The sequence below is a fragment of the Falco biarmicus genome, chromosome 10 (assembly GCF_023638135.1).
Source record: "Falco biarmicus isolate bFalBia1 chromosome 10, bFalBia1.pri, whole genome shotgun sequence".
Taxonomy (NCBI): domain Eukaryota; kingdom Metazoa; phylum Chordata; class Aves; order Falconiformes; family Falconidae; genus Falco; species Falco biarmicus.
The window spans coordinates 8,185,764-8,210,365 of NC_079297.1; the positions used below are offsets into that span (position 1 = coordinate 8,185,764).

The 24,602-nt window shown below is 40.4% G+C and overlaps 1 protein-coding gene and 1 long non-coding RNA gene across 2 annotated transcripts; one reads left to right on the forward strand and one right to left on the reverse strand.

Moving 5' to 3' along the window:
- Positions 1 to 16,783: 16,783 nt before the first annotated feature.
- Positions 16,784 to 19,168, reverse strand: KCNG1 (potassium voltage-gated channel modifier subfamily G member 1). Its single transcript, XM_056353994.1, has 2 exons — positions 18,410 to 19,168; positions 16,784 to 17,921 (listed from the first exon to the last, which is right to left on the reverse strand). Exons 1-2 carry the CDS (start codon positions 19,166 to 19,168, stop codon positions 17,151 to 17,153), a joined length of 1,530 nt encoding a protein of 509 aa, XP_056209969.1. The 3' UTR covers positions 16,784 to 17,150.
- On the forward strand, positions 17,570 to 24,272 carry LOC130155968 (uncharacterized). Its single transcript, XR_008824274.1, has 5 exons — positions 17,570 to 17,693; positions 18,662 to 18,782; positions 19,156 to 19,239; positions 20,899 to 20,996; positions 21,975 to 24,272. It is a non-coding gene; the product is annotated as an uncharacterized LOC130155968 (long non-coding RNA).
- The last annotated feature ends 330 nt before the right edge of the window (positions 24,273 to 24,602 follow it).

Consider the following 24,602-nt stretch of genomic DNA (forward strand, 5'->3'; position numbering starts at 1 on the left):
AATGGATCAAAACCTGAATGGTATCAGAACTAGCAAAAAAAAAAAAAAAGTAAATGCATCGAGTCAGGCTAACGAGAGACAAACTTTCAAGGATCTTTTCTATTAAAATAGCTTTTTGGAAAGATCATTCTAGCCAATCTGCCCAGACTAACGTCCAAAGTTCTTACAGGAGTACAGCATCTGAAATGCGTCTGTAATTTTTGCATAAAGAGAGATTTGTACAAAACTAATTGGGCCATAGAATAGAGATGGTTATTCTGGAAAGAACTAGTGGCTCAGTTCTGATCACAAGGGAGTATGCAAAGTGTAGGTTTCTTTGGGGGGAAAAAGAAGTGTTCTGTTCCTTGACTTAGGACAGCAGTTAAATTCTTGGCAAATACGAAAACATCTGCTGTGCATCTTAGATTAAAGTGGGGTCTGCAGTGCTGGTCAAAATTTTATTCTTTACTTGCTGGGGCATTTTAAGTTTAATTTCTTTTATTCCCCTTGGCTTGCTGAAGTGATACACAAGTCTTCCTGTAAATACAGTCCTCATGCAGTGCTGGACTCTTTGGAGGTAGGCTGAAAAATCAAGGTCATAGGATCATAACTAAGCCAAACCCACCCTTATTATTGGAAATTGTCTTCTGTTTTGACTTGCTTTATTTCTTGAACTCTATAAAACATGTAGTGGTTTCTGTTTTCACCAGGAAGTATAGTATCAGAGCTCAGAAATTCTAAGAGAAGCAGTAACACTATTATTTTGTATTGCTACTAAAGTACTGTATGAATACTGGTAGATGTTGACATTGTGAACGAAGACAAGTTGCTTTGTTCAAGTAGCTTATAGTGTAGTTGGTCTAAGATGTGTTATCAGATAGGATAAGGTCAGTCAGCAGAGTGTATTTTTTTCTTTGTCGTTCACTCTTGATGTTACGTGGTTGCTTTTTGCCCTTTTGGTTATGTTCTCTTTTAAATGGCTAACTAGAATTTGGCACAGACACTAAACAGGAAACAGGTTCCTGTTAGAGGTTTAGGGTAATGGAAAGTGGCTGCAGCATTTATTCTGAATTGCTGCATTTTAATGTCTGCCACATGTAGGTCTATGGGATAGCGTCATGGTTCAGGCACAGAGTTAAATATCTAAACTTGTTTTGTCCTGGGACATGGCTATTATTTTAAGGCAAGGTGTGTCAAGCTGGTCTAGCTTTCATGCAAGTCTAAAAGGTGTCTGCATACAAGGTACTAATGTGCCTTGATAAGCTGAAGTCCTCTTTATTTTGGTGGCAAGAGTCTCTCATCTCAAAACTTCCATAAATTCAGCACTGACTTACTATCAAGGTGTATAATTTAAAAAAAATCCCTCAACGGTGACTGAAACTATTTGTAAACAAATGTATGAGGGATGTGTCCAAAACTAGTTCTCAGAGTTCATAATAGCAGAATTTAGGTATGTGAGTATCTTTATTATTATCCTATTTGTAAGCATGTTTTCTAATAAAAATTACTTGTTCAAAACAAAACTATGCACTAGATGCTTAAAATACTGCAAGTACAAGTCTGTCTTCTACATATGAATGCACTAAGCTGTCCTTTGTGAAACTACATAGGAAAAAAAATACTTAAGGATGTTTGCTAGGTGGCACTGCAAGTTTATAAACCGAATCATTCTCTAGGTTGTAAGATGCAATTCAACCTTAGCAAGAGCTGAGGTTCACCTGTAAAAATGCATTGTTGTACAGTTATTTAAAAAAAAGACTGGGGAAATAGAATAAAATGGAGCAGGGCAGTTGGATAGTACATACAATATTCCAAGAAAAAGTTATAATGGCAATTATCTTTCCTAGGGTCAGTTGTTAAAGCAGTGTTTGTTTCAGAGTCTGAACCTGAGGGTTTTTTCATGTGCTATTTTGAAATGCTTTTGCAGCCAAAATGGATAATTGTACAGAAAAGGGTTATTAGAAACACTACCACAAAATTAAATACAGATCTTAAATCTATAAAGAGTCATTGCAGAGTCACTGCTAGTACATTCTTAATATTACTGAAAAGCATTGCAGATTTTCTTGCCTGATTAGGGCAAGGTTTTTTTGGAAATTCAAAGATACTTCCTTTTTGTCCTTCTTGTTTTGTAAAACTGAACCGAAGGCATAACATCGTAAAAACAAAATAAAATAAAAATCAGTCCTCTAAGGCAGTGAATCCCAAAAAACCCAAATTGGACTTCTTTGGAAAGCAAGAACTGAGCTTGCAGACCTGATGTACCAAAAGAAGCCCACAGAAGTATCTGTGCCTAGAGCTCAGGCACGTTCCTGTGGCCTGAAACCAGGTTGTGAAATGAGAAGGTGGTGTATTTGTTACTTCCCGCAGTAAACTATCACAGTATTACATACGAAATGGCTTAAGTTGTGGTTAGTTAGGTGAGTTGTTCTTGAAACTGAGTCATTCTATCACTGGAGATTAAAGACTTGCTTATCACCATATATTTTAGGAAAGGGTGAGTCATTACAGTGTTAGCATGAATTTTATTGGTGTCACTTGATTTATGCATGTCTCTGACTTACTAGCTCAGTGTTTGAAGCAGAATTAAAAAACCCATGAGAGGGGAGCCATGGGTACTACACTGTTTTGATAAAATCACCAGCTGGGTTCAGGCAGCGTGCATGCAAGCTGGGGCAGAATTTCTCAGCTGGTGGTCTGTAAAACTGTAGTGGCCTCCAAGGCATCAGAACATGATCTTTTATAGTGACCAGGGAAAAAAATGCATGTGTTCCAGTGCATTTGAATAAAATGCAGGAAGATAGTTTAATGCTTTAAAAAAATAAACCAAAAAAAAAAAATGCAAACAAAGCCTGTTGTTGAGATCCCTTCACCCTAATGCAACTAGTTTCTCCAAAAGATACTGAGCTTCGCCTTTTGCATGGATATAATTGTTAGTGACATGGTAGTAACAAGAATACAAATGTTGAACTCTTCAGGAGGAAAGGTTTTTGTTTATGCAGACCATAAAGAGGTTTTTCTAATGCTGACGTGCCAGATGTTAAAAAAAAAATACTTGCAAATTAAAGACACTAATATTTTTGATGTCAGGTGTTACTTTTAGTATAACTTTTAGAAAGTTCTTTTAAAATCTAGGAACGTAAGCAATAGCTGTATGTAATTTACACCTTTGGGATAGCTGATTGCTACTACATTTACTCTGATTCACTGCTCCAGTACATGCTGACCGCTTTCATTGTGTCACAAGTTTAGTCCTGATGACATTCATACAGAATCTGTGTTGCAAAACTGCTGAAATTGTTGGTTACTGGTTTATTCTTTTTACAAGATTTTAATCTGAAGCTCCTCTGTTGGCACCTGCAGATATCAGTGGGAAAATTGTGATACACTTGGAAGAGCTGTAGATTGAAATGTAACGTGGATTTGCTTTTTCTTCTCAAGTAAGAGCACATTCAGCCCCTGCATTCCTTCCTAGATGATACTGAGGGTTTTGCCTTTTATTCCCATGTAATCACCTAGTACTAATAAAAAGTGGCAGCTGTTTCTTGTGGGGTAAAGCAAATGAATTGACCTACAGGAGGTCACATTTATCTGAGAAGTGCTCTTATCTGGGTGAGAGGCAACTGAAGAGGAATAATGTAATGTCATCTTTTCATTTACAAACCGTTTTTGTGAGTTTCAGAAAGAACAATTACTTTGTAAAATGTAATGCCTTACAGCTTGTGGTTGTCTTGTAAATGCAAAGATCTGAAATTGCATCCCTGGTAAATACGCTAAAACACAAGGCTTTAAAAGGAAACTTCTCCACTTCACTTGTTTGTTTTTGCTGTAGGTAATTAATTGGCTTATTCAAAGTGCTGATAATGAAAAACCACTTTGGATTGCTGGTCCAGTCTGCAGTTTACTGAAATCTGGTGAAGAACAAGAGAGTTAACTGGAACAACATATTCTACAGTTAAGATGCATGCCTGCAAACAGGCTGGGTTTTAACAGATAGTTACTTGTTTAGTAGTGTGAAAATTTCCTGCCTATCAACAAGTGATTTCTCAGTGAATATGCTGAATGTTACCTGTTTTGCAGGCATCAGAAGCGTGGATGCATTTTAGTGAATGCAAACCAAAGTGTCGTTTCACACTCCAGGCTGTGGTGGTGACAAGCCCTCGCGGTGTAACTTTATTACTGGGACAAGAGTGTATCTGACATGTCCAGGTTTGCAGCGGTTGCTCAGGTAAGTTGGTCGTTATGTGAGGGGAAGTCTCACCAGTGCTGTGGAGTGGTACACTGAGATAAAGAGCAAGATCATCTTTTCTTACGCTGGTCCGAGTTCCTGGCATACAGAACCCTTCCCTGCTGGAAGGAAGGTCGGTCACTGAGCAGGTTACTTCTAGGCTTGAACCCATGCTGAATGAGACAGGTGGAACTGAGTCAACCTGTAATGATACAAGAAGCTTGATAAATACAAACTGTGCTGCTTTGTTTGATTACAGGACTTCAAGCAGAAATAATTGCATAGTTTTGTAATGGCAGTATTGAATAAAAGCAGTTACGTCACTAAAGAGGGTAGCTGGGAGAAGAAGAAAAAGACAATCAAAACTAGCAATAACTGTGGCTGGAGGCTAACGAGTTCCTCAGAGGTAGTACCAGTCCTTAGAAGTTCTGGTGGGCACTTTTTCTCCTACAGGAAAACTAGGAGAAATGTAAAATATTAATGTGTATTAGGGTAGCAAAATTTGGAGCACAGTTAGCAAACACTAATGTGAACCGCAGGAAAACACACACAGACACACACTGGTTTGTGGTATTAACCTTCTGTGGTTTATGTTACTGTTGGTTAAATATACTGGCCCCACTGCTTACCTTACACTGCAGCTTCAAAATCTTTGTGAGGAAAAGAAATACGGTGCCAGCAGAGAAGCAGTACATGATCAGAGCCCATGGTTGGGAAGGAGATCTAAAGATTTCCCAGAGCTTTCTGCTTGAGTAACTCAGAGTTGTCCAAAGGAGTAATGACTTGATGGATAAGGCAAGAAAATGAGAAGAAATCTGGAGTTTCTGCTAAGTTTTGGCTGTACTCCTCCTGAGCAAGTCACTATTTCCCCAGTCTCTACTGTATGTGTGTTGTGTTTAAATCTTACTCTGGTGACCAGATCCCAAAGAAGCAATTTAATAAGCATGTTGTTCTGGAAGAGCTTGAAGAACTAAAATTCTTGGATTATATGACTTGGACAAGGCAGTGGGATATTGCATCTGCTTTGCTGGAAGCAACAAGAAATGCTTGGTCACTTGGAGGGCAAATACATTATAATCTTTATTACGCAGTCAGAAGCTTGAGCTGTACAGCTGCACACTCTTCATCTCCATACAGCAGTGGAAAAGCAACTGGTATGTTCTGGTCTTGACAGCAGGAAAGGAAAATGGCTCCTGTTTGCCTATTCTTTAGCCTTTTATCATTGAGTGGGTTAATTTGATTTTTTTTCACAATATACATCATATGATTGATTCAGCTGATTGACAATGTCAACTGAAACGTATTTGTGTGATGGTGCTGCTCTGACCTCTTGTTCTTTTTATTGTGAAGTACTTGCGGTGCTAGTATTTCATGCTCATGCTAAGAACAGAAAATAACTTCCATCCTGTCACATGAATCTTATTAGAAAAACACATTGATATAAATTCAGTCTGGTCTTACTGTGGTACAAGTCTTCCATCCAGAAAAGAAGCTATTCCTACTCTGCATCAGGGCTACTTAAAATTACAGGATCTATTGAAAGGTAGAATCAGGAGAACCAAGGTCTGGAAAGGACCGCTCCAGCAGAAGAATCCAGGCTGTAACACAACGTGCATGGCGTTGGCTGTAGTCCTGCCTTTGCTGGGACCCTGGTGCGTGTGCTGAGTGCAGGCTTTGCTGACCTGACCCTTCACCGTTAGTCACCAAAGGAAGAAACTGGTAGCTCTGTGTTCTTGAGGCTTCCCCATGCCCATGGCATGAGGCCCTTCTGTGTAAATCGAGCTGTAGTTTTGTTCACAAGGTGTTCGTGCTGTTGCTAGGAGACCAAATCTCTGCTTGCAAGGAAAGGTTATTTCCGAATTTAAAATGGCTCCTCATATATTTGACTGAGAAATGAAGTCCCTTATACAAATGGCCATTCACCTGCTCATGAATGGTAGAAGGAGGTTCTTCGGTTGTGAAACAGATTTCTGGCTTCAAGTGTAAGGGTTTGAAACTCTGAAAAAAAATAATCAGAGTGTTTAAACATGACTTTATATTTATATGTACATGTATGTGTGTGCACACCCAGAGCACAGCTGTATTCCACATGCTGTGTGATCGAACCATAACTGTTAGTAGAATTTATAGAGATTATTTTCCAGGACATGCATATTGTCCATTTCAAATCTCTTTTTGAAGCTCTGCTCTCCGTTTCTATTTTATTACTGCAGTAGTGGGAGGTAATGGGTGTCACTGGTCAGAATTCGTTAGAGCACTCTACAGGTGCCTTTTCATCTTCTAGTTATTAAAAATGAATTTGTGTTGTTATGTCTTTTCTTGCCTTTCAGATGAGAGCACCAACATGTTCTTCAACACTCAGAACTCTAGTGCTCCTCTTTCAATCACTCTTTCTTGCTCTACTGGTCCAAGGAATATCTGGATATTGACACTTTTAAAAAAGCAATTTAATTCCTTTCCTGTGCTTTCTACCCAAAGTTCTGCTGTGGCCTTCTCATCTGCTGCTCTGATTAGTGTTAACCTTCTCAATTAAAGCGTCTTTAGTGCTGTATTACAGTCCATTCAAAACACTGTTTCTGAGATGAAGTTTCTTGTAGTTATTTCTTGGATGTAGTTTTTCAGTTTTCATAGTGACAAGCTTAAATTTAATGTTCTCATCTTGTTAGCCTTTTTTTCAACGCTGATAATTTTGGAGGTTCTTATGTTTCCTTCTTTATTTCCTTTCCTTTTGTACTATGATTAAAACCAGTGGCAGCATTAATGTACAATTCTAAGAAAAATTAAGAAAGAGCCATTATTCTACTAGCATAATGTGACAGTTGGTGAGAATAACAAAGGTTAACTTTTTGCACAGCTACTCAAAACATAAACATCGATGGAGACTGATTCATAACACCCCGGTGCTGTTGAATGTTCTATATTCCAGCAGTAGCTTTATTTGAACAAAAGTGAGAAGTTTTGAGACTTGTCCTGGGACAACAGGAGACTGCCAGGACTCTGAAACAATCCCCTTTTAGTCTTCCTATTGTTAGTTTCAGGTAATACTAATAATCAGCTGTCCCAAAGGACAGGAACTCATTGGAGTTCCGTGTATAGATGAAGGTACAAACCCATTCCTCCTTCCGATACCCAACTGGATAACTTGCATTGATACTTCCTGGAGGAACTGATGCTTTCTTTCTGGAGACAGCGTTCTAGAGATGACTACTTGTGTGATGCTACTACCATTTTCAATTTTCTTTGGTCTACCAAGGAGTCAATGACAGGAAGAGGCTGGCAGCCTTCCTCCTACACCTGTGCTGACATTGCAAAGGCTCTTGTTCAGGTATTGCTCGCAACATCAACACAATTCCATGCTGCTGGGCACCGGGCTCTCCCTTTCAGCTCTCCATATGATTCACCATTGTTGTAATGCCTGCAGGGGTCCAGCCGGGAAGATGACATAACCATACTGTAAGTAATTGCAGTATGGGAAAATTGTTCTTATTTATTGTGGTTGCACCCTATCCATTCTTCATGTCTACCTGTTTATGTTCCTTACCTGGTTTTTCTCTCTCCAGTGAGCTTTGAGGGTACAAATGTAGAAAGGGTGACAAAGCTACTTAAGTCTTAAGTAATTCTGCTGATACAAGTTCAGAGCCAAAATCGCATGCAGAAATTATATGCAGAAGGGTAGGTCGGTCTATTCCCAACTAATGGACACTATGCTAACTGCGTGTGTGTGCATCCCTACTACTAAATGAACCGTCACAGACGTTTAATGCAGTAGTGTTTTATCCAAGATGTAAGAAGCTACAGCACAGTCCCATCCTTAAGTTTTCTATTGCACTTTTGGAAATAGATTTATTTATTTTCCCTAAACCTCAGACAACAGGGAAGCGAATATTCGCTGCTTGGCTGTTGTTTAATTCAGAACCTGAACCTCACAAGGTCATTAGGCTTTGGGTGGCAGACTGGGGATTAGCACCTTGGTGCTGTCTTGTTTGTTTACAGGAATGAATGTGAAAGTCTTGTTTTTCCTAAAGGCAAGGTTTGTTTAACTGTAGAACGTCTCCAGCTGCCTGCTGTCCCATGAGCAGCATTCCTCACTCTCCTCCCTGGGTGAAGCTTCCAGCTCCTCTGCTTCTGTCCTCTCCTTCATCCATGGGTCACTCTAAATTAGTGCTGCCACCGTCCCGGACTCCTGTTGGAAATGGCTCCTTTCTGGCCCTTCCTTCTGCAGACGTTGTTCTGTTATTCCCCAGGGAGCCTTTTCAAGGAGAAAAGAAACCCCAGCAAAGCAGTGGCTCCGATCACTCACGAGGAGTGTCAACGCCTCTGTGAGGAACGTGTGAGTGTGGGGTCACGGCCGGCTCTGGGAGAGCAGGACACTGAAGGGTTTAGGTGACCCTGTATCGTAAGGCAGCAGAACCTCCAGCTACAAATTTCCACCCTAGTGCTGATATTTGGGACTGGGGATTCACAAGGCTTAACTTTACTTACTGTGCAGCCTGCTGCTCTGAACAGCCCCTGCTGTTATTTACAGCTGCTTTACCAGCACAGAAAGTCTTGATTCTTCTGTTGGGCTTGACATTATGTTAAAATCTGTGCCTGCCTGCAGATCGGCGCTTAGTGACAGTTCTTTCCTCTTTTGAACCTAACACAGTGATGGCTTCATCTTTTTCACAAAAAGTTGTGGAAGTTGTTGTAAGTTTGAGAAGTACGGATTGATCTCTGAGGGTGAAAAGCAGCAATTTCATAGCTCCTGTTAGAAAAAATGCTCTGTATGGGGTTACCTTCTAGGGAAAGAAATAGATTTCTTCTTTGCAGGGTGATTAATTCCAGCTTACTACAGGGTCTGGGATGGCTGGGAAAACTCTGCTGATCCCTGCAGGAGCCCGGTCAACTGAGTGATGGTAGGTGCCTCGCTGAGCGAGGGTTCACCGGTAACTTTTTAGCCGTGCTGACACAGGCTTTCCCTGGCACCGCACCGCCCTTTGCCTTGGACTGGTATGTGTGTTTGTGTGACTGCAGGGTGGACTGGGTCAGGGAATCTTCTATTCTTACTCATTTTTAAGCAAGACAAATATCCTGGTCCCAAAGCAGTGGGAGTTCTGGGGTGGGCAGAGTGGGAGAGAGGGGTTTGGGTAAGGCACATCTAACTCCTTGAACACGGAGCAATTGCACAGATACAGCTAACTGAATGATTCTTTTTTCCTTTGAAGCATATCTTTTAATTTCTTTTATAAATAAAATCATAACTGGTTACTTACCAGACTGCTCTTGTACAAGTGATGGAGGTGTTTACGTTTTCCCCATGTGACTTTGAAGCTTGTTAGTTTTAGTCAGATAAAGTTGCACTAGCCTTTTGAAAAGTGCCGCTTACCAATATTCCAGCCAAAAAAATCCTGCATAAATATTTTTATCAGTAGTGTCAATACGTCCTTCACACTTCCCAGAAACTGCAGCGATGCTATCCTCATCCTAGTTTCCCTGTAGATCCAACCGCATGCTCTGGCAAACGAAAAGCTGTATATGTAGAACATGGCAAGAAGTGCAGTGGATTGAGTATTTTCCTTTGTATTTTAAAAATATTTTCTTATAATATTTTATCCATTGAAAGGCAACTGGTGCGGCCGGATGCTTTGGGGCAGGGTCCCGGGCCTCGGAGGAGAGCTGCCGGGAGTCGCCCGTAGATGGCAATGTAAGATCCTTGAATCCGGCACCTTCTCGGCTCTGCCTGGATGAAAACCCCTTATCTCACCCCAACACCAGCTTGGGTTATAGTGGTCCTCAGGAACTCTCAGGAACAGCACTGACCGACACGTCCTCTGTGGCTCGTCTTGCATTTTGAGTACTGTAGCTTTCACCCTTAGAAATACAATCCTATTCAAATACAGGCGCGTAATGACAGATTTTGATTTACAGGGAAAACTTTCCCTTTGGCTATCATGGTTCTGTGCAAGTGCTTGAAGCACTTTAGCTGTGGGCCAGGGTACCAGCTGCCAGTGGCAGAGCAAGGAGGCAGTAGGAAAGAACACACACCAGCTTTACACAGGTCCTACCGAGAGGAACGTTGTCTTAATGCGATTCCAGGGCTTAGAGGTGCTGGGGTGAGGGCGCCAACCTTACCTCATGCTGTTGTTGCTGATGCTTTTTTCCTGTTGCCATCAAATTACGTTCGTGTCCATCCTGTGATGCCTGTGTTGAATTTGGGCTCTGCTTTCACCTAACGAAAAAGGTAACTTCACCCCCATGCTGTGCCTCGTGATGCTTTGCAGCTTTACCTTCCCCACTCAGGTTGTCCCCAGAAACATTCCTCTCCAAAATTAGAGACACCTGCAGTTCCACAGTGTTGGATCTGGATTGCTTGAGGATAGCATTTCTGGATTTTTTAAAGTGCACTTTTATGAGTGCAACTGAGCCATCTTTTCCTTGGCTGACCTGGGAACTACTACCACTGTAAAAGTTAGGGATGATATCACTCAGCTTCTTTGTGACATGAGGTGCATCACTAATGAAAATGAGAGCACTACTTCAATTTATCATTGAGCAATTCTGTGTCAAAACTTTATTTCTATGTGTCATTAACTATAGAAACTTACGCTAGCCCACACCGCTTTGTTCCTGTGGTAGGCACCATTGAAATTATGTTGCTACCTTTAACAGAAAGCTAATCTTTATTATACTTGCTGACCACTTTATTTGCATGACAGAGAGCTGTAAAATTAGCTGGTTATTTTTGGAAACAAACAGCCTTGTTTTTTAAAAAATTCTAATCTCTAGATGATAGCTGGGAAGTACTTGCATTCCAGGTCAGTCACTTGAGCAGGCTAATTATTGTAGTTTATAGCCCTTGTTTCTGGACCCACAATGAGTGTAGGAATAAAATTATGACTATAATTAAGAATGGCTACAAAACTGCAGCCATTAAAAAGGGTACCCAATAGAGGAGGAGCTGAAACCTTAGCCTGACAGCATTACATGTGTTTATGTGCCCTAGCTGACTTCAGTGTTGCACAAGGCTCTCCAACTCATGTCACAAGGGCTACAGGGATAACAAATTAATATTTGTAAGGCATAACAAATATGCTGTAATTACCCGAATTGGCCTGCTGTTTTTCCAGTTATGGCAGAACTTTATTTCTGTTGAAGTGACATTTGCTTCTGGATTAGTTCCCACAGGCAAATGAAGTAAATGCCCTGTTGGACAGGGCAGAAACATCCCCTGATATTATGATCGTGCAGTTTTTTCAGCTCGCTTTTGTCAGGGCTAATAGCATTCTTAATATCTTTAGTGATGTCTAGGAAATATTTCAGAAGATACAAGATGCTGGAAAATGACAAAGAAAAACAGTGAACAAAAAGGGAGAAAGATCTAGTTTTATTGTTAATAATTGATAAACCAAACTCTGAACATTTTCGGTTTGGCAGCACAGGCAAAATTCTCCTTGACTTTATTTGCAGCGTACGATTTTACATAGTGACTGACAGCTACCAAAGAATCCTGTCCTAAGGACTTACACTCTAATGTTACCAGACAAGACAGGACATGCACAGGGCTGAACTGATTCAGTGCAGTACAAGTTGTGGATCTAAACTGGTCTTCGCTTTCCTGTTTTCCATACGATCATTACTATGTCAGGAACAGAGGTAATTACTAATGCTGAAATGGGATTGTTAAAATGCCACAGAGGCAGTGGTGAGTGAGTGAGTGGGTAAGTCTGGTGTTAAGCCTTTTCTGGTTTAGCAATAGAACTTTTGAAATGTTTTTTTTTTATTGACAGGGGTGACCTTCAGCTGCTATCATGAACTGTAGTTTCGTGCCTTTCAGTTCTGCCTGGTTGCTGTATGTTGCACTCCTTGTGCCTATGGGTTTGGTTCCACCATCTCAGAAGGCATTGCATTAGGCTTTCCCCCACCCCATATTTTTGGTAGACATATAATTTTTTTGATAAATAGGTACTAAATTCACTGTCAAATCTTGCATAAGGTAGTCAACAGAAAGGTATTTTCGCAGAAAAAAATGAGCCATATACTGTATGCATATTGTAGCAACTGCTGATAGAAATGAAAATGGTGAATAATAAACCTGAAAATGGTGAAACTCTGACACCTGGGCCAGAGCCAACTGCTCAGTTTAGGGGTTAATGTCACCGACTGAGGTGTGAGCAGAGATTGATGTCGCAGTCTTCAAAATCACATTTGTCACCTTTTTATTTAACTTCTGATTAAACACAGCTGGTTACATCTATGTAGGTTTAGGGTTCTCCAGTCCAGTTTTCACCCTGTTGCAAACCCAAGAGAGGGATGTGAAATTTTGTAGCTTTGTTATAAGAAGTATAGGTTCCTTTCCTCTTGTTTTAACTTACTAGTCTTTTTTTTTTTTTTTTTTTTTTTTTTTTAATCTAAGCCAAAAAAACACCCCCAACGAACAGTAAGTGTATGGAACAGAACTATTCTACAGTCAGGCATGAGCTACCAAGAACTGTTAGCTTTGCCACTGTTTTGCTGTTTTCAAACGGACCCTGACCAAGAACAAGCTGACTGCTCTGGATCTGGGTTCTTTGTGCTGCTTCGTGTTCCTTGGTCTCCATGTACAGTGAATGAGACGTGGAAAGGACAAAAAATGTGCAGTTAGTGCTGGTAGATATTGGTTCTGTGCAATTGAAGGGTAAGACTCCTGTTCATCTGTCCTGGCATTGGCCTTTTAATGTGACCCCTGAATTAGGGATCTAGTTCATTCTAGGCTCCCTCTATCACAAAATACAAAATAGAGACGACTACGTATCTCCCAGTGGCGTTTCAGATATTTTGACAAGGCTGCCACTTCAGGCACTTTGGTGAGTGCCTAAAATGAATGTTTACTCCGAGTCTTAGCCTGTACCCTAAAGGACTGTTTGAACTGAAAGCTTTTGTTCACAGAGATTCTTATGAAACTTTGGTTTTAGCTGCAGAGGAGAGCTATAGCAGTAGGAATGAGAGCCTCTACAGCAAAATCTTTTACTTTTGCATCAGCCTGAGTACCCAGTTAAATTCTACCCACACAAGTCATGAATATATAGAGCATGCCAGCTTCCCTTCCCAGACGTGTATCTGATGTGTAAATCCATGATTCTGTTCTGCATGATTTTTTTTATTGTTTAATTGGACACTGCTAAAGCCTCTGACTATTCAATGACACTACTAAAGCCTCTGACTATGGAAATCTAGAGTACTGAATTACACTGAAAAAAATATAAAGGGACAAATGGAGACAAATCCCCTATGTTCGCTGAAGAGAAATCTCCCTAAGACTAAGAAGTTGACTTGTAATGAATGTTAGTGTAATACAAATGATTCCAACTCACCTTGCAAATTATGTTCTTTGGTGTACAGTTAGAGAAGCCTCGTGGCTCTGTCTTCATTTATCAGTGTTGCGCTCACCAAGTGACTTTTGTTGCTTTTATTGGTGGTTTTGAGGAAGGAGGATGGAGGAGGGAAAGATTTTGGAGAAGGGAATTTAACATACCACCTTACCTGGAAATCTGGCTTTATCAGGGATTTTTCTCTTTCTCAATCTCCATGGATCCTTCCTCTTCTTTTCTGAATCTGTTCGATTCTTTGGTTAGTTCATTAAAATATTTTCAAGTTATGTCCCAATTAACTGTGATACTGTGATTCTTGGGACAACATGCAAAAAAGAGGTTTCCCTGTGCAAGCTGCTGAATTGGTACCTAGATTTTACTATACTGAGATAATTTTCTTTCCTAGGAAATGCTTTCTATCCCAGCAGCCTGCTTTAGCAGCAATGCTCACAGCCCAGATTCTCCCCTAGCTGCTGCTCACTTCTCATATTGACCCCAGGTTGTCAAGCATGCCTGTAGCACATGTGACAGTCTTTCTATACCATAAGAAGCACGTGAAAATGAAAGGAGAACCTGACACTTTATTAATCAAAATTAATACAGCTACTGCTGTCTGAGTTAATACTGTACATATTACTGCAGTATACAGACGATAATACAAATAGCAATGCAGGCCTATCTCTATTGGAGACACGCACCACTTCATCAGTGGCAGTTCAAATAATTCTTTTGACTTCATAAAAGCACAAAGTGGTTTTATTGGAACTTTCTTGTTGACTGCACATGCTGTTAAAATGCAAAAAAGGCGTGACAGCTGACTGTAGCTATCAGCTGTGTCACTGGAAACAGTCAGCTTTTGAATCAATCTGTAATTTTCATTAATTTGACTAAAAATTCAGATAAAATACTGTAAAAAGGCATAATCATCTTAGACCCTCTGCCTTCGCAGTAAAAGCTGCAACACAGCGTGTAGGTTTCATACTAATGTTGTGCTCTTAAGACTTATAGCTGGATTTATTTAGCATAAGGACTACGGTATGTATTACCTCTTGTAAAACACAAGCAATTTTGTTCCAGTGATTCATAGTAAAACATGTTACTTGTAAGCGTATCAACATGTTGCCAAGTACAGGATTACATAGGGGTACATCCTGGGCAGCTTATTTGTTCCTGGCTTAGGCAGAACCTGCAAGAGGCGAGATGCTTTCACAGCTTTGCTCAACCAGCACCCAACTTCAGGGTGATTTATTTTATTTTTTTTTTCCCCTGGACAAGGACTTCAGAACCAAGCTATAATTTTGGGGTAAAAAATAAAGTGATACATGAAATAAATGAGCATTAACTTAATGTGAAGACATAGAGAAAACGGACGGATCCTCAGCTTTTATTAGCTAGCATAACATGGAAATAAGCTTAAGTTTTGTTTGATAAGTCTTGATTTCTCCTTATATTCACTTACAGATTCTTATTTATGGCTCAGCCTGTCAAACACATTCTTAGATAAGGAACTGTTGCTCACAGGACTAATCTAATTACCAGTTCTTTTTATAACAAATGCTGACATAAAGGTAGAATGATGTATAGCGCTTGTGTTGAAGCCAATGCTACAGATGATCAAACAGTTTTGAAATTAAGAGTATTTTAGATGGAAAATGTGTCTCTTTTTTGTCACGATGTTCCTGTTTTTTGTCCAACTCTAATTAAAGCTGAAGAACAAGAGTGAAAAGCTGGTTACATTCGTAGTTCTGCCACATAATTAATTGCCAAGAGTTTAGACTGGGTATTTTAGTGCTCTGCAGTAATGCTCCATAGGCATATTTATCTACAACAGGCTGAAGAATGCTAGAGCCCTAATTATTTGTAAAGTGCATTTTTAAAAGTTTTGGAATTATTCTTCAAGAACAAGCATATCGGAACACCTTCAGATTGTATTTTAAAGACATTTGAAAAGAAAATGAGCGTAGTGTGGGCTTGGCCAACCAGTCTAGAGGAACTAGTTCTACCTTTTTTCAAAGGACAATGTTTGTGTCCTTGGCTTTAATTTAAATGAAAAAGCTATCACACATTCTGGCATTTCTAGCAGTCTGCTCCAGAAATGCCAATAAGCAATAGCATTTCTGAAAATTAATACAGCGAAGCATAGGTGAATGCAGTGGGAACTTATAAATTCCCCTGGCTCTTAACTGTTAATAAATAAATTTAATACAGAAAAGAGGGGAAAAAAAGGTGAAACTCTTAAGATTAGCTTTTCTTTACCTATAAGGACACATCAAATCAAACAAACAGATTTAATTATTTTTTTTTTTTAAGTTCTGGAGTTTTTCTTCTGAGCTGTTATGCAAGCCAGCCTCAATCCCTCTAAAATAAATGGCAGGTCTGTCGTTAATCTCCCTAGAAACCTGTGCCAAACCTGGCCGTCTTGCTGACCCATGTGCTTCCCCCCGATTTCAGCAGGAGAACCTAGACCAAGACACACGTGCAAATGAAGAATACATGGTTGTGTTTTGGGACCTTAATTGCTTTTTCTCCATTACTATGATGCATATAATGATGGCAAAGGTATAGTTAATTAAGTCTTAAGTCCCTCACGATTGAGGACAGTAACGTATAAAGCTGCCAGTATCCCCCCCACTCCATGACTCAAATGATATTTTCTTTCTTTTCCTCATTGGCAACTTCCCACGACCATATATTTTCTGCTCCCTTTAAAGAACCAAATGCTGAATGTGAATGGGTAGCCGCAGTGTCGATTTGCCAAGTAATGGTAGGGTGTCCCCTGGAAACAAGGCCTCTTTTAATTCTGTTTCATAGCTGAGGTAAAGTAAAAACATGGAAACAGATGGTAGGGAACGACTGGCATCTCATCATGCATATTTCATTTGATTTGCAGATAGTCACCTCTTGATAATAATATTAAATGCTACAAAACTCGAAGACTTTGTTCCTGGGAATACTGCATTCAATGACATAGGATCAACACAGTAACTTCAATTAAATTTTGAAGCTGGTGAGCTGTATTTACATCTCTAACAAGGTTATGATACAAACAGCTCGATTCTTTTCTGCTCTGTTTAGGGCTGACCTGCAAAGAAATACACAGTTGCTGTTGTGAATGACAAATCCTACTGTTTTTTTTAAGAGCACAATGGGACAAACATCTGTGGTTATTCCCACTATGCTTGAAGGCATTCTGCTGGGAGAGAATTTAGCCATTAATTTTGTTATATTTACATTATTTATATACAAGAAGAACAAGAAAAATGGCAGCCTGTTTAATGATTATATACATTGTGATTCGGTTGGAAAAATGTGTATTACAAATGGCAAAACAGCCTGTCAAATACATAATTATATGTTGTTCTTTTTTTGTCAGAGAACTTTTAATTCCTAAAATCCCACTGTATCATCTCAGTGAAAGATCTGTCCTAAATGTTATATGGGGGGAGGGGGAAAGCATAACAATAGACTTCTTAATCCGCATCAGTTCCTGGCTAATAGCTCCTTTTCTTCCTTTTAATATGACAGTTACCTTTGTAAAATGCTTCCAAAGCAAATTAAAGATGGAATCTGATACAACAAAACATTACTCGACATCAGGAGAAACGGTAACTTAAACGTCATTCATTGTCCCTAGCCTCAGAAGAGAGATTGGGGAATAAAATATCACTCCCTTGTGATGCACTGCTTATCTGAGACTTTGTTTTCAGTAAGAACTGTGCTCTTCTGTACATTATTCTTTCCTGTTCTTGCTTTAGCTCAATGTAGGAGCGCGAAAACGTGTGGAAGATGGAGGTGACTGGAAATGCCATGAGGAGGATGCCACTCAGTATGCTGCTTAGTGCCACCACTTGGCCAGGAATGCTTCTGGGAACCATGTCTCCATAGCCTACCGTGGTCATGGTGATGACAGCCCACCAGTAGCACGCGGGGATGCTGGTAAACTCCTGTGAGTCTGCCATCTCATTCTCAATGACGTACAGGAGCGGTGCAAACAGTGCGATGGCCACGCAGAGGAAGAGCAGCAAGAGACCAAACTCCCGGGTGCACCTGCGAGCGGTCAGCCCCAGCGTCTGCAGCCCCAGGGAGTGCCTGGCCAGCCGCATGACGTAGAGAATCCTCAAGGCACGGAGAATACGGAGGACCAGACCTACTTTGTCCAGGTAGATGCTCCCAGAGCTGGGCTTTTTATAGCCCACCGAAGTGGTGTCTACTAGCAAAGTGATATAGTATGGCAGAATGGCTATTATGTCTATCAGGGTTAACGGTCTCCGCAAAAATGCAAACTTGCTCTTTGCCTGGATGAATCTTAGCAGGAACTCCAGCGAAAACCATGCCACACAGACAGACTCCACAACGAAAATATTGTAGCACATCTGGGAACATTCACCCTGCAGGAAAGAGGAGGAGTTTGTAATCGGCACTGGATAATAACTATTTTAGTTAGTACGGTGACAGGAAGAGAGGTTTCTGTGTTGTTTTTTTTTTAAACCCAAAATATGAAAGGAATAGAAGCTGTTGCTATGGGGAAACACACTGACAAACTGGAACAAGTTAAAAGCAAAACTTAAGAGAGGAACTACTTATTCCACAGAAGATACTGCTCAGTAATTTCAGGCTTTCTAAATTAGCAAATACAAAGCTTAACAAGGTAATACCCAGTTGTACAGAAAAGTGCACACTAGCAGAATTTCCTCTGGACATAAAACTTGGTACGATTAACTGAGCACAGTCGTGTAAGATTTCAAACATGCTTTGTGTTATTTTTCCCCCTCTAAGGACAGCTGCAAAATCCCCATTGCAACCAATGCCGTCAGACCTTGTACTTGTTCAGCTCTTCCCAGCACATACCATTTTCCATCCTGAAAAGCTAACTTACCTTTTCCTCCTCCTCCCTCAGGTCAGGCATGGTGCTGATGGATAAGTTCACTGCTGTAATAGTTACAAATAAAACAGACAAACAAGCAAACACCTTTCCAGGGAGGCCAGACTGGGGCCTTTCCACCATGTCTTGCAACTTTTTCATGCACAAGCCAATTTTTGTCTCCTCTACTGTTTCACCTGTTGTTTCATTTTCTAGGAGGTCATCCTCCCGTTCATTTATTTCTGTAAACTCCTCCATTTTTTGCAGATACCTCCTTTTGCAACACCAGTCCAAGTTGTCTTCCTCAATTCCCCAGTAGAGCAGCTCCTCTTGGAAAGAGAGCGCACACATCTCACGCAAGAGCCGAAGTTTTCCAACTCGCAAAAAGGTGAGGATTGTCCTGAATGCCCCTGGATTGCGGTCAAAAAAGAATTCATTACATGTCACATCGTAATCATCACAGATGTTCAGAATGTCATCAAAATTATTACAGAATTTTAGTTGTCCCAGACGTGTCAATGGGAATTCATCAAGCGTGGTCCATGGCAGCAAATACTTAATGCCCCCTACGTTTATAATAATGTGATGCTTTCGATCATCAGGGCGAAAGCCTTTCAGGAGATCCTCTTGAGGGTGAATTAGCTTGGCTCTTTGGTAAAAGAGTCCCTTAAGGGTTTCTGTTTCTGGAAAGAACGTGTGGTTGAAGGAAGTATCTGAAGCACAGCTCAGGGCACTATAGTCATAGTCGGAATTTTCTCCAGGTAGAAGAGTCATCTTGGAAGATAACTTCACATCACTTCGCTACTTCTGAAAGTGTCTTCTGCAACAAAAAACAGATACATGGGGTGAGTGAATGAGAGGTTGTTTTGAAGTTTGGAACAAATGTAGTGATCTGAGCTCAAAAACATTTATGGCTGATAAAAACAGTTGGAAAGAAAACAGCAGTGGCTGAGTATGGTCAGAAAAACCTTTCTCATGAGGCTGGGTTTGTCCAGCTGGGTGGAACTGACTCTGTCAAGGGCTGCCCCCTTGTTTAGGAGCTCTGCTTGGCATGCTTTTCACACTGAGGGGCTTCTCCTGTCTCAGATACAGAGGTCTCGGTTCCCAGTGGACATAGAGGGAAACCAGAAATAATTCGTGCATGTGGCAGGATATTCGTGATTCAGAATGGAAGTATAAAAAATCATGACAGCATCACATAAGAGCACAGAATTCAAGTGTGTTTTGTAGAAAAGGCAATTGTATATTTTCATTTAACTATTACACATAGAAATCTTAAGTTTTTTAGTACTTATGAAGTACACAGAAAGAATGAGAAGTCAATTATGTTGTAATTCAGTAAATACTTCTAAAAACAGTACAAGACTAATTTCTAAAAGACCATATGGAAACAATTTTGGGGAAAAGAATCCCCACTTATACTGATGATCCCATAACATGTTTGTATATAGTTTATATACATTTAATGACATGGCAACTCCCTTTTTATGGCCTCATTTACAACAGATTCCGAATACACAATTTCTACACAAACACTGGAATATTATTTCGGTTATAACTAACGCCCTATATGCAGAGGTCTCTGTCCTTACAGTGGACTGAAGAGTAGCTGAGAGCCAAGGTGACTGCCTTCACCTCTGATTATAGGAAACCAAAAAATTCTTACGATGACTATGAAAATCACATTCAGGTTCTGCTCACACAACACTACTGTAAGGTCTGTGGAATGCAGTGACCACAGAGGTCAAAGGGATATAAAAAGCAGGTACTGGAAACATTAAAACTTTTTGCTTCCCTAACTCACTGCATTTTAAAAAGTCAGACCGAAAGTCTGCTCGCACGCAGGGGAGTTGTACAGTACTGCCTCTAGATCTTCCATCTGTACAGTTAGCTACAGCTTAATGCATGGAGTGGCTGAGTTTCATTTGAGAAGAGTATTTCTTAAGTAGATTGTACAATAAATAGGTATTAATTATGCACAAGTATTCTGACTTTCTAGCCTTGAGTTCATAGGAAAGTAATAAATATTACACTTGATTTGCTTCAGTAGCAGAACAGTTTTGTTCTTTTCCTGGCTGTACTTACCTCCCCTTTATGTGCACCCTGGGGATATACACCCCTGCTAGGGTGCCTTCCTTAAACGCCCAACTGTTGTTTTCAGAAGCTGGAGTTAATAAACCACATCAATAGTGTTACACACCTATTACAGAAGAAATGCCTGAATACACCACAGCAAAGCACTCAAAACACAGCTGTGCTTCAGTTTAAGAGCAACAGGTTTTCCTTGCTGCACGGGGAAAAGCCTTACAGTACTGCTTTCAATAAAATATCTCAGTCCTGCTCCTAAACTTCCCAGAGGGACGACTACTCCAAACAGAGCAGTTCCTTACATACTCTTACAAAAAGGTGGCCCCAGGTGAGCTTTGGATAGCATGGTGTTTCCCGATTCCTCACCTGTAATCCTCTTTAGTACAAAAGGAAATTGATGATTTACTTACCTTTAGGGCATGTGCATAAGGAAAACCTAAGGGAATATACAAGAATGGACAAGGTGCGATGCAGCAGACCTTCCAAGAGCTGTGGTACTATTTTCTGGCCTGAGGTAAGCAGAGAGGTGAGCTTTGTCATCTTGCTTCTATCACAGAGTGGGATCTCTTACTACTGCTAGTGACTTGCGAACAGCTATTTGGCAAGTAACCTGTTCTCCATGCCAAAATCGTAACTGTGTTTAGCTTTCAGTGCCTTATCACTACATATTTGCTTGTATTGCTGAGTTGCTCTGTCTTTGCTCCAGAGTTATGACTCTGGAAATCCCCATGGCAGAGGATGGGCAATTGTGAAACTCCTCTGGAAGTAACAGTGGGTGCAAACAATGACAAAATTCCACAGGCCTGCACCCAAATAAACTTCCAATCAATTTTGGTTTGTCTCTTGCCTCAAGAAAGACTGAGCAAAGGTCTGCTGACCTGAAATCCTGAAATTCTTTTTTTTTTTCTTTTTTTTTTTTTTTTTTGAAAGAACATTAACACTAAACTTAATTGTATTAAAAAGTCACACTCTAGGAAATTCTAGCTAATACTGGGATTATCAGTGGAGCTTCAGGACAGATGATGGCACTCTGCCATTGCCCACTGGAAAAGCTGCAGAGCTCAGATAAATGAAGGGATCCGAGGAGAGTGATAGCTGGGTCAGACAGTGCTAGCCAGAGCATGGTGAACAGAGGAAGCATGGAACAGTTGAATTCCCAACTACCCTGACATACAGCCCCATCACATGCAGCCCTCCTGATGACCTCAGAGCTGGTCTTCTGTTAAATCATTCCCAAGATACCATCAGTCAAAGTAATGCCACTGGGAGTTAAAGCTACGGGTTTGATGTGGGAAAACAGGGCTACCTGATGTATGTTTATATAGGGCTCCTCTTCTTAGAGCAACTGTTGTTTTATTTAGAAACAAGCCTTTTCCTCCCCTGCCTCAACTATGTCTAAGGCAGGGCTGCCCCAAATTGAATAAAGATTATGACTGATATAAGACTATGGATAAATAGGAGCTGTTAACTGTTTTCCCTTCTGTAATACCAGATGATGTTGGTTAGCAACAACTTATCCTCTGAATCTCAGCCAGAAAAAATGAGGAGGCAGCTCATCTCTGTCACTGGTTTGATCTCCCACCGCATCCATATTGTTGACACAATGGGAAGAAATGGGGAGAGGAAAATGTAAATGTTCTGCGTGTGTCAGACACAGGCTGTAACCCTGAGGCATCAACTGTGAAACAACGGAGCAAAGAAAAAAGAATATCTTTCTTGGCTTCCAGCTTCTCGACCTGTGTAAGACAATAAATTGGACAAATTAATCCCCTGTGTAACACACTGAATGACTGCAGTTATAAAAGGTGGCTCCTTCTTTTTCCGTAACTAGAACTGGCAAGCCCACAGATCGCACGTAGGCAGCTACAGTATTTGATGCTGTACATGTGTTATTTACATGTTCTTTGCCTCGGACACACATAGCATCATATCTAAGGGGGAAGAATAGGAGGAAATAAAGGACAATAGAAAAGATGGCCTGGCTTGAAGGAATGGAGGAAGGAGAAAAATAAACCTATACATTTCCCCTGTAAGTTTCTTGGTTTCCTTTGGAAGCTGCTTCTGCAGAACGGTGGCCAGCACTGTTTGAAGATGGGAGAGAACTAATTAATGGAAGGGTTTTTTTGCCGTTCAGCTTAAAAAACAAGCAAACTGTTCCATTCATACATTGCAGACTGATGGCATTGGGGATGGCTGTAAGAAATGCGTTAAGGATTAAGACAACACCCTGGAATATAAGGTCAGACAAACACATTAGCCTGTATCAACAATTTTCCCAACAATTAAACAAGATGAACTTTAAGGGTATGCTGTAACAGTAAAACGCTCACATAAAACTGCTCTGGTTAAGTAAGGCTCAGTGGTAAAATCCCTCCTTGTCTGAGATGGTCTTCTGCCCTTTGAATGCTTGGGAGTTGGTGAAGCCCAGTTCATCTTTCCAACTCCCCTGCTGCTAACGTGTTCTTATCTTGGGCAAATAATTTCTCTCTCAGCATCATTTCCTATTTTGTTTGTAAGCTTACTGGGGCAAGAACTGTCTCTTACTACGTTATACAATCCTGATCACTGTTCTGGCTTCTAGAGACCACAGTAATTCAGAATAACTGGCCCATAGCAAGAGCCCCTGGTGATTCTAAATGGTGTGGTGTATATTTTCAAAAATCTGTGTGGCACAAGGTGGTATTGTTATCCATGACGTTTGGTGAAGAAACACATTTAGAAATCTGTACTGCCCTTACTTTCAGCTGGTAATTCAGGAAGGGCGCCAGACTGACTCCTAGGCAATGGGGAGAAAATTATTAAAGATGCCCTTCCGACAGAAAGAAACAGAAATAACGAATAACACGTTAAAATTCCACTGCAAGTATCGTTCCCCCCCTCAGTGTCCTCTGCAGTATTTTGAATTCTGCAGTGCATCTCTGATGTAATCAGAGCTCCTGCAAGGAGTCCTGATACTGCTCGGTGATGCAGACTATTCAAAGTTGTGCCTGGATGATAACAAGCATGCAACAAAGATGCATAACTCCCCCCTAGACTCTCCTATCGATTCCAGTGCCTAGAACTTGTCTTTGTTGCTTTTTACCATTTGTAAATTAAGGTTTAAAAAAAAAAAAAAGTTTCCGATTTCAGTGCAGGCTGAACATGAATGCAGTGATTTTTTTTGGAAAGACTTCCCTAAGAAACTGCTTTACAGTTTAGTGATCCTTCCTCCTTTACTCTTTCCTTAGTTAAAATAAGCAGTATTTTCAAGCAGTGTTAAATTCAGCTATCTTCTGACACATGATTTCCATACTGTATCAACACTGTCAGGGGACTGACATACTGAAATACTTTCAGCTATACTCATGCAGCACTTTACGTAGTAAGAGCCCATCTCCAACTTCAACTCTGCTCGCAAAGTGAACTTCCAGACAAATCAAAGTAAAACTTACACAGGTCAATGTACAATATGAAACAAAGCTATCCTGAGAAAGGCATAATTTGAAAAAACATGCTCGTATCTGCACATTGCTCTCCTTGATCTGGACAGTGTTACACTTTTTGGCATCTTATGACAACCTACAGACTGAATCACGACAAATATGTTACGCAGTGTTTGGGTTTACCAAGCTGAGCCTTATTCTGCCGATAATAATCAGAAGTGAAAGAACTTTGCAGTAACTTACATCCCCAGGAGAACGCTCCAAAATACATTAGAACTAGTGACTGTTGCTATTATCTTGCTGTGAAATATATTTATGTCAACAAATTTTAATCTCACATTCACAACAATCTCTTCAACATATTTTTTAAGAAGTAAACGATTTGTCATTTATTTATATAGATTAGATTTTATATATTTATATAGATAGTTTTGCCACTGAAATGAGGAGATACATAGTCATGGAAGAGTTATTTTATGCGTGTTGTGCTGTCGTCCCGTCCCCCCCCAAGTCTTTTCCAAAGAAAAAAAATTCTGCCAGAAATACATTGCCTATCAAGAATAGTTAACTCGATTGTCAGTCGCCAGCGAACAGAAGCCAGTAAATAGATCAATATAACCCCCGTCTGTTAATTATCGCAAAATTAAAGCTATAAAGGACCTTCAGACTAGGCAAAGACGAACCGGGAGCCACCAGCC

Coding starts and splice junctions, on each gene's coding strand:
- KCNG1 (XM_056353994.1), bottom strand. CDS start 19,168: ATGACTCTTCTACCTGGAGAAAATTCCGACTATGACTATAGTGCCCTG. Junction 17,922..18,409: donor TGAGGGAGGAGGAGGAAAAG/GTAAGTTAGCTT, acceptor TCTTTCCTGCAG/GGTGAATGTTCCCAGATGTG.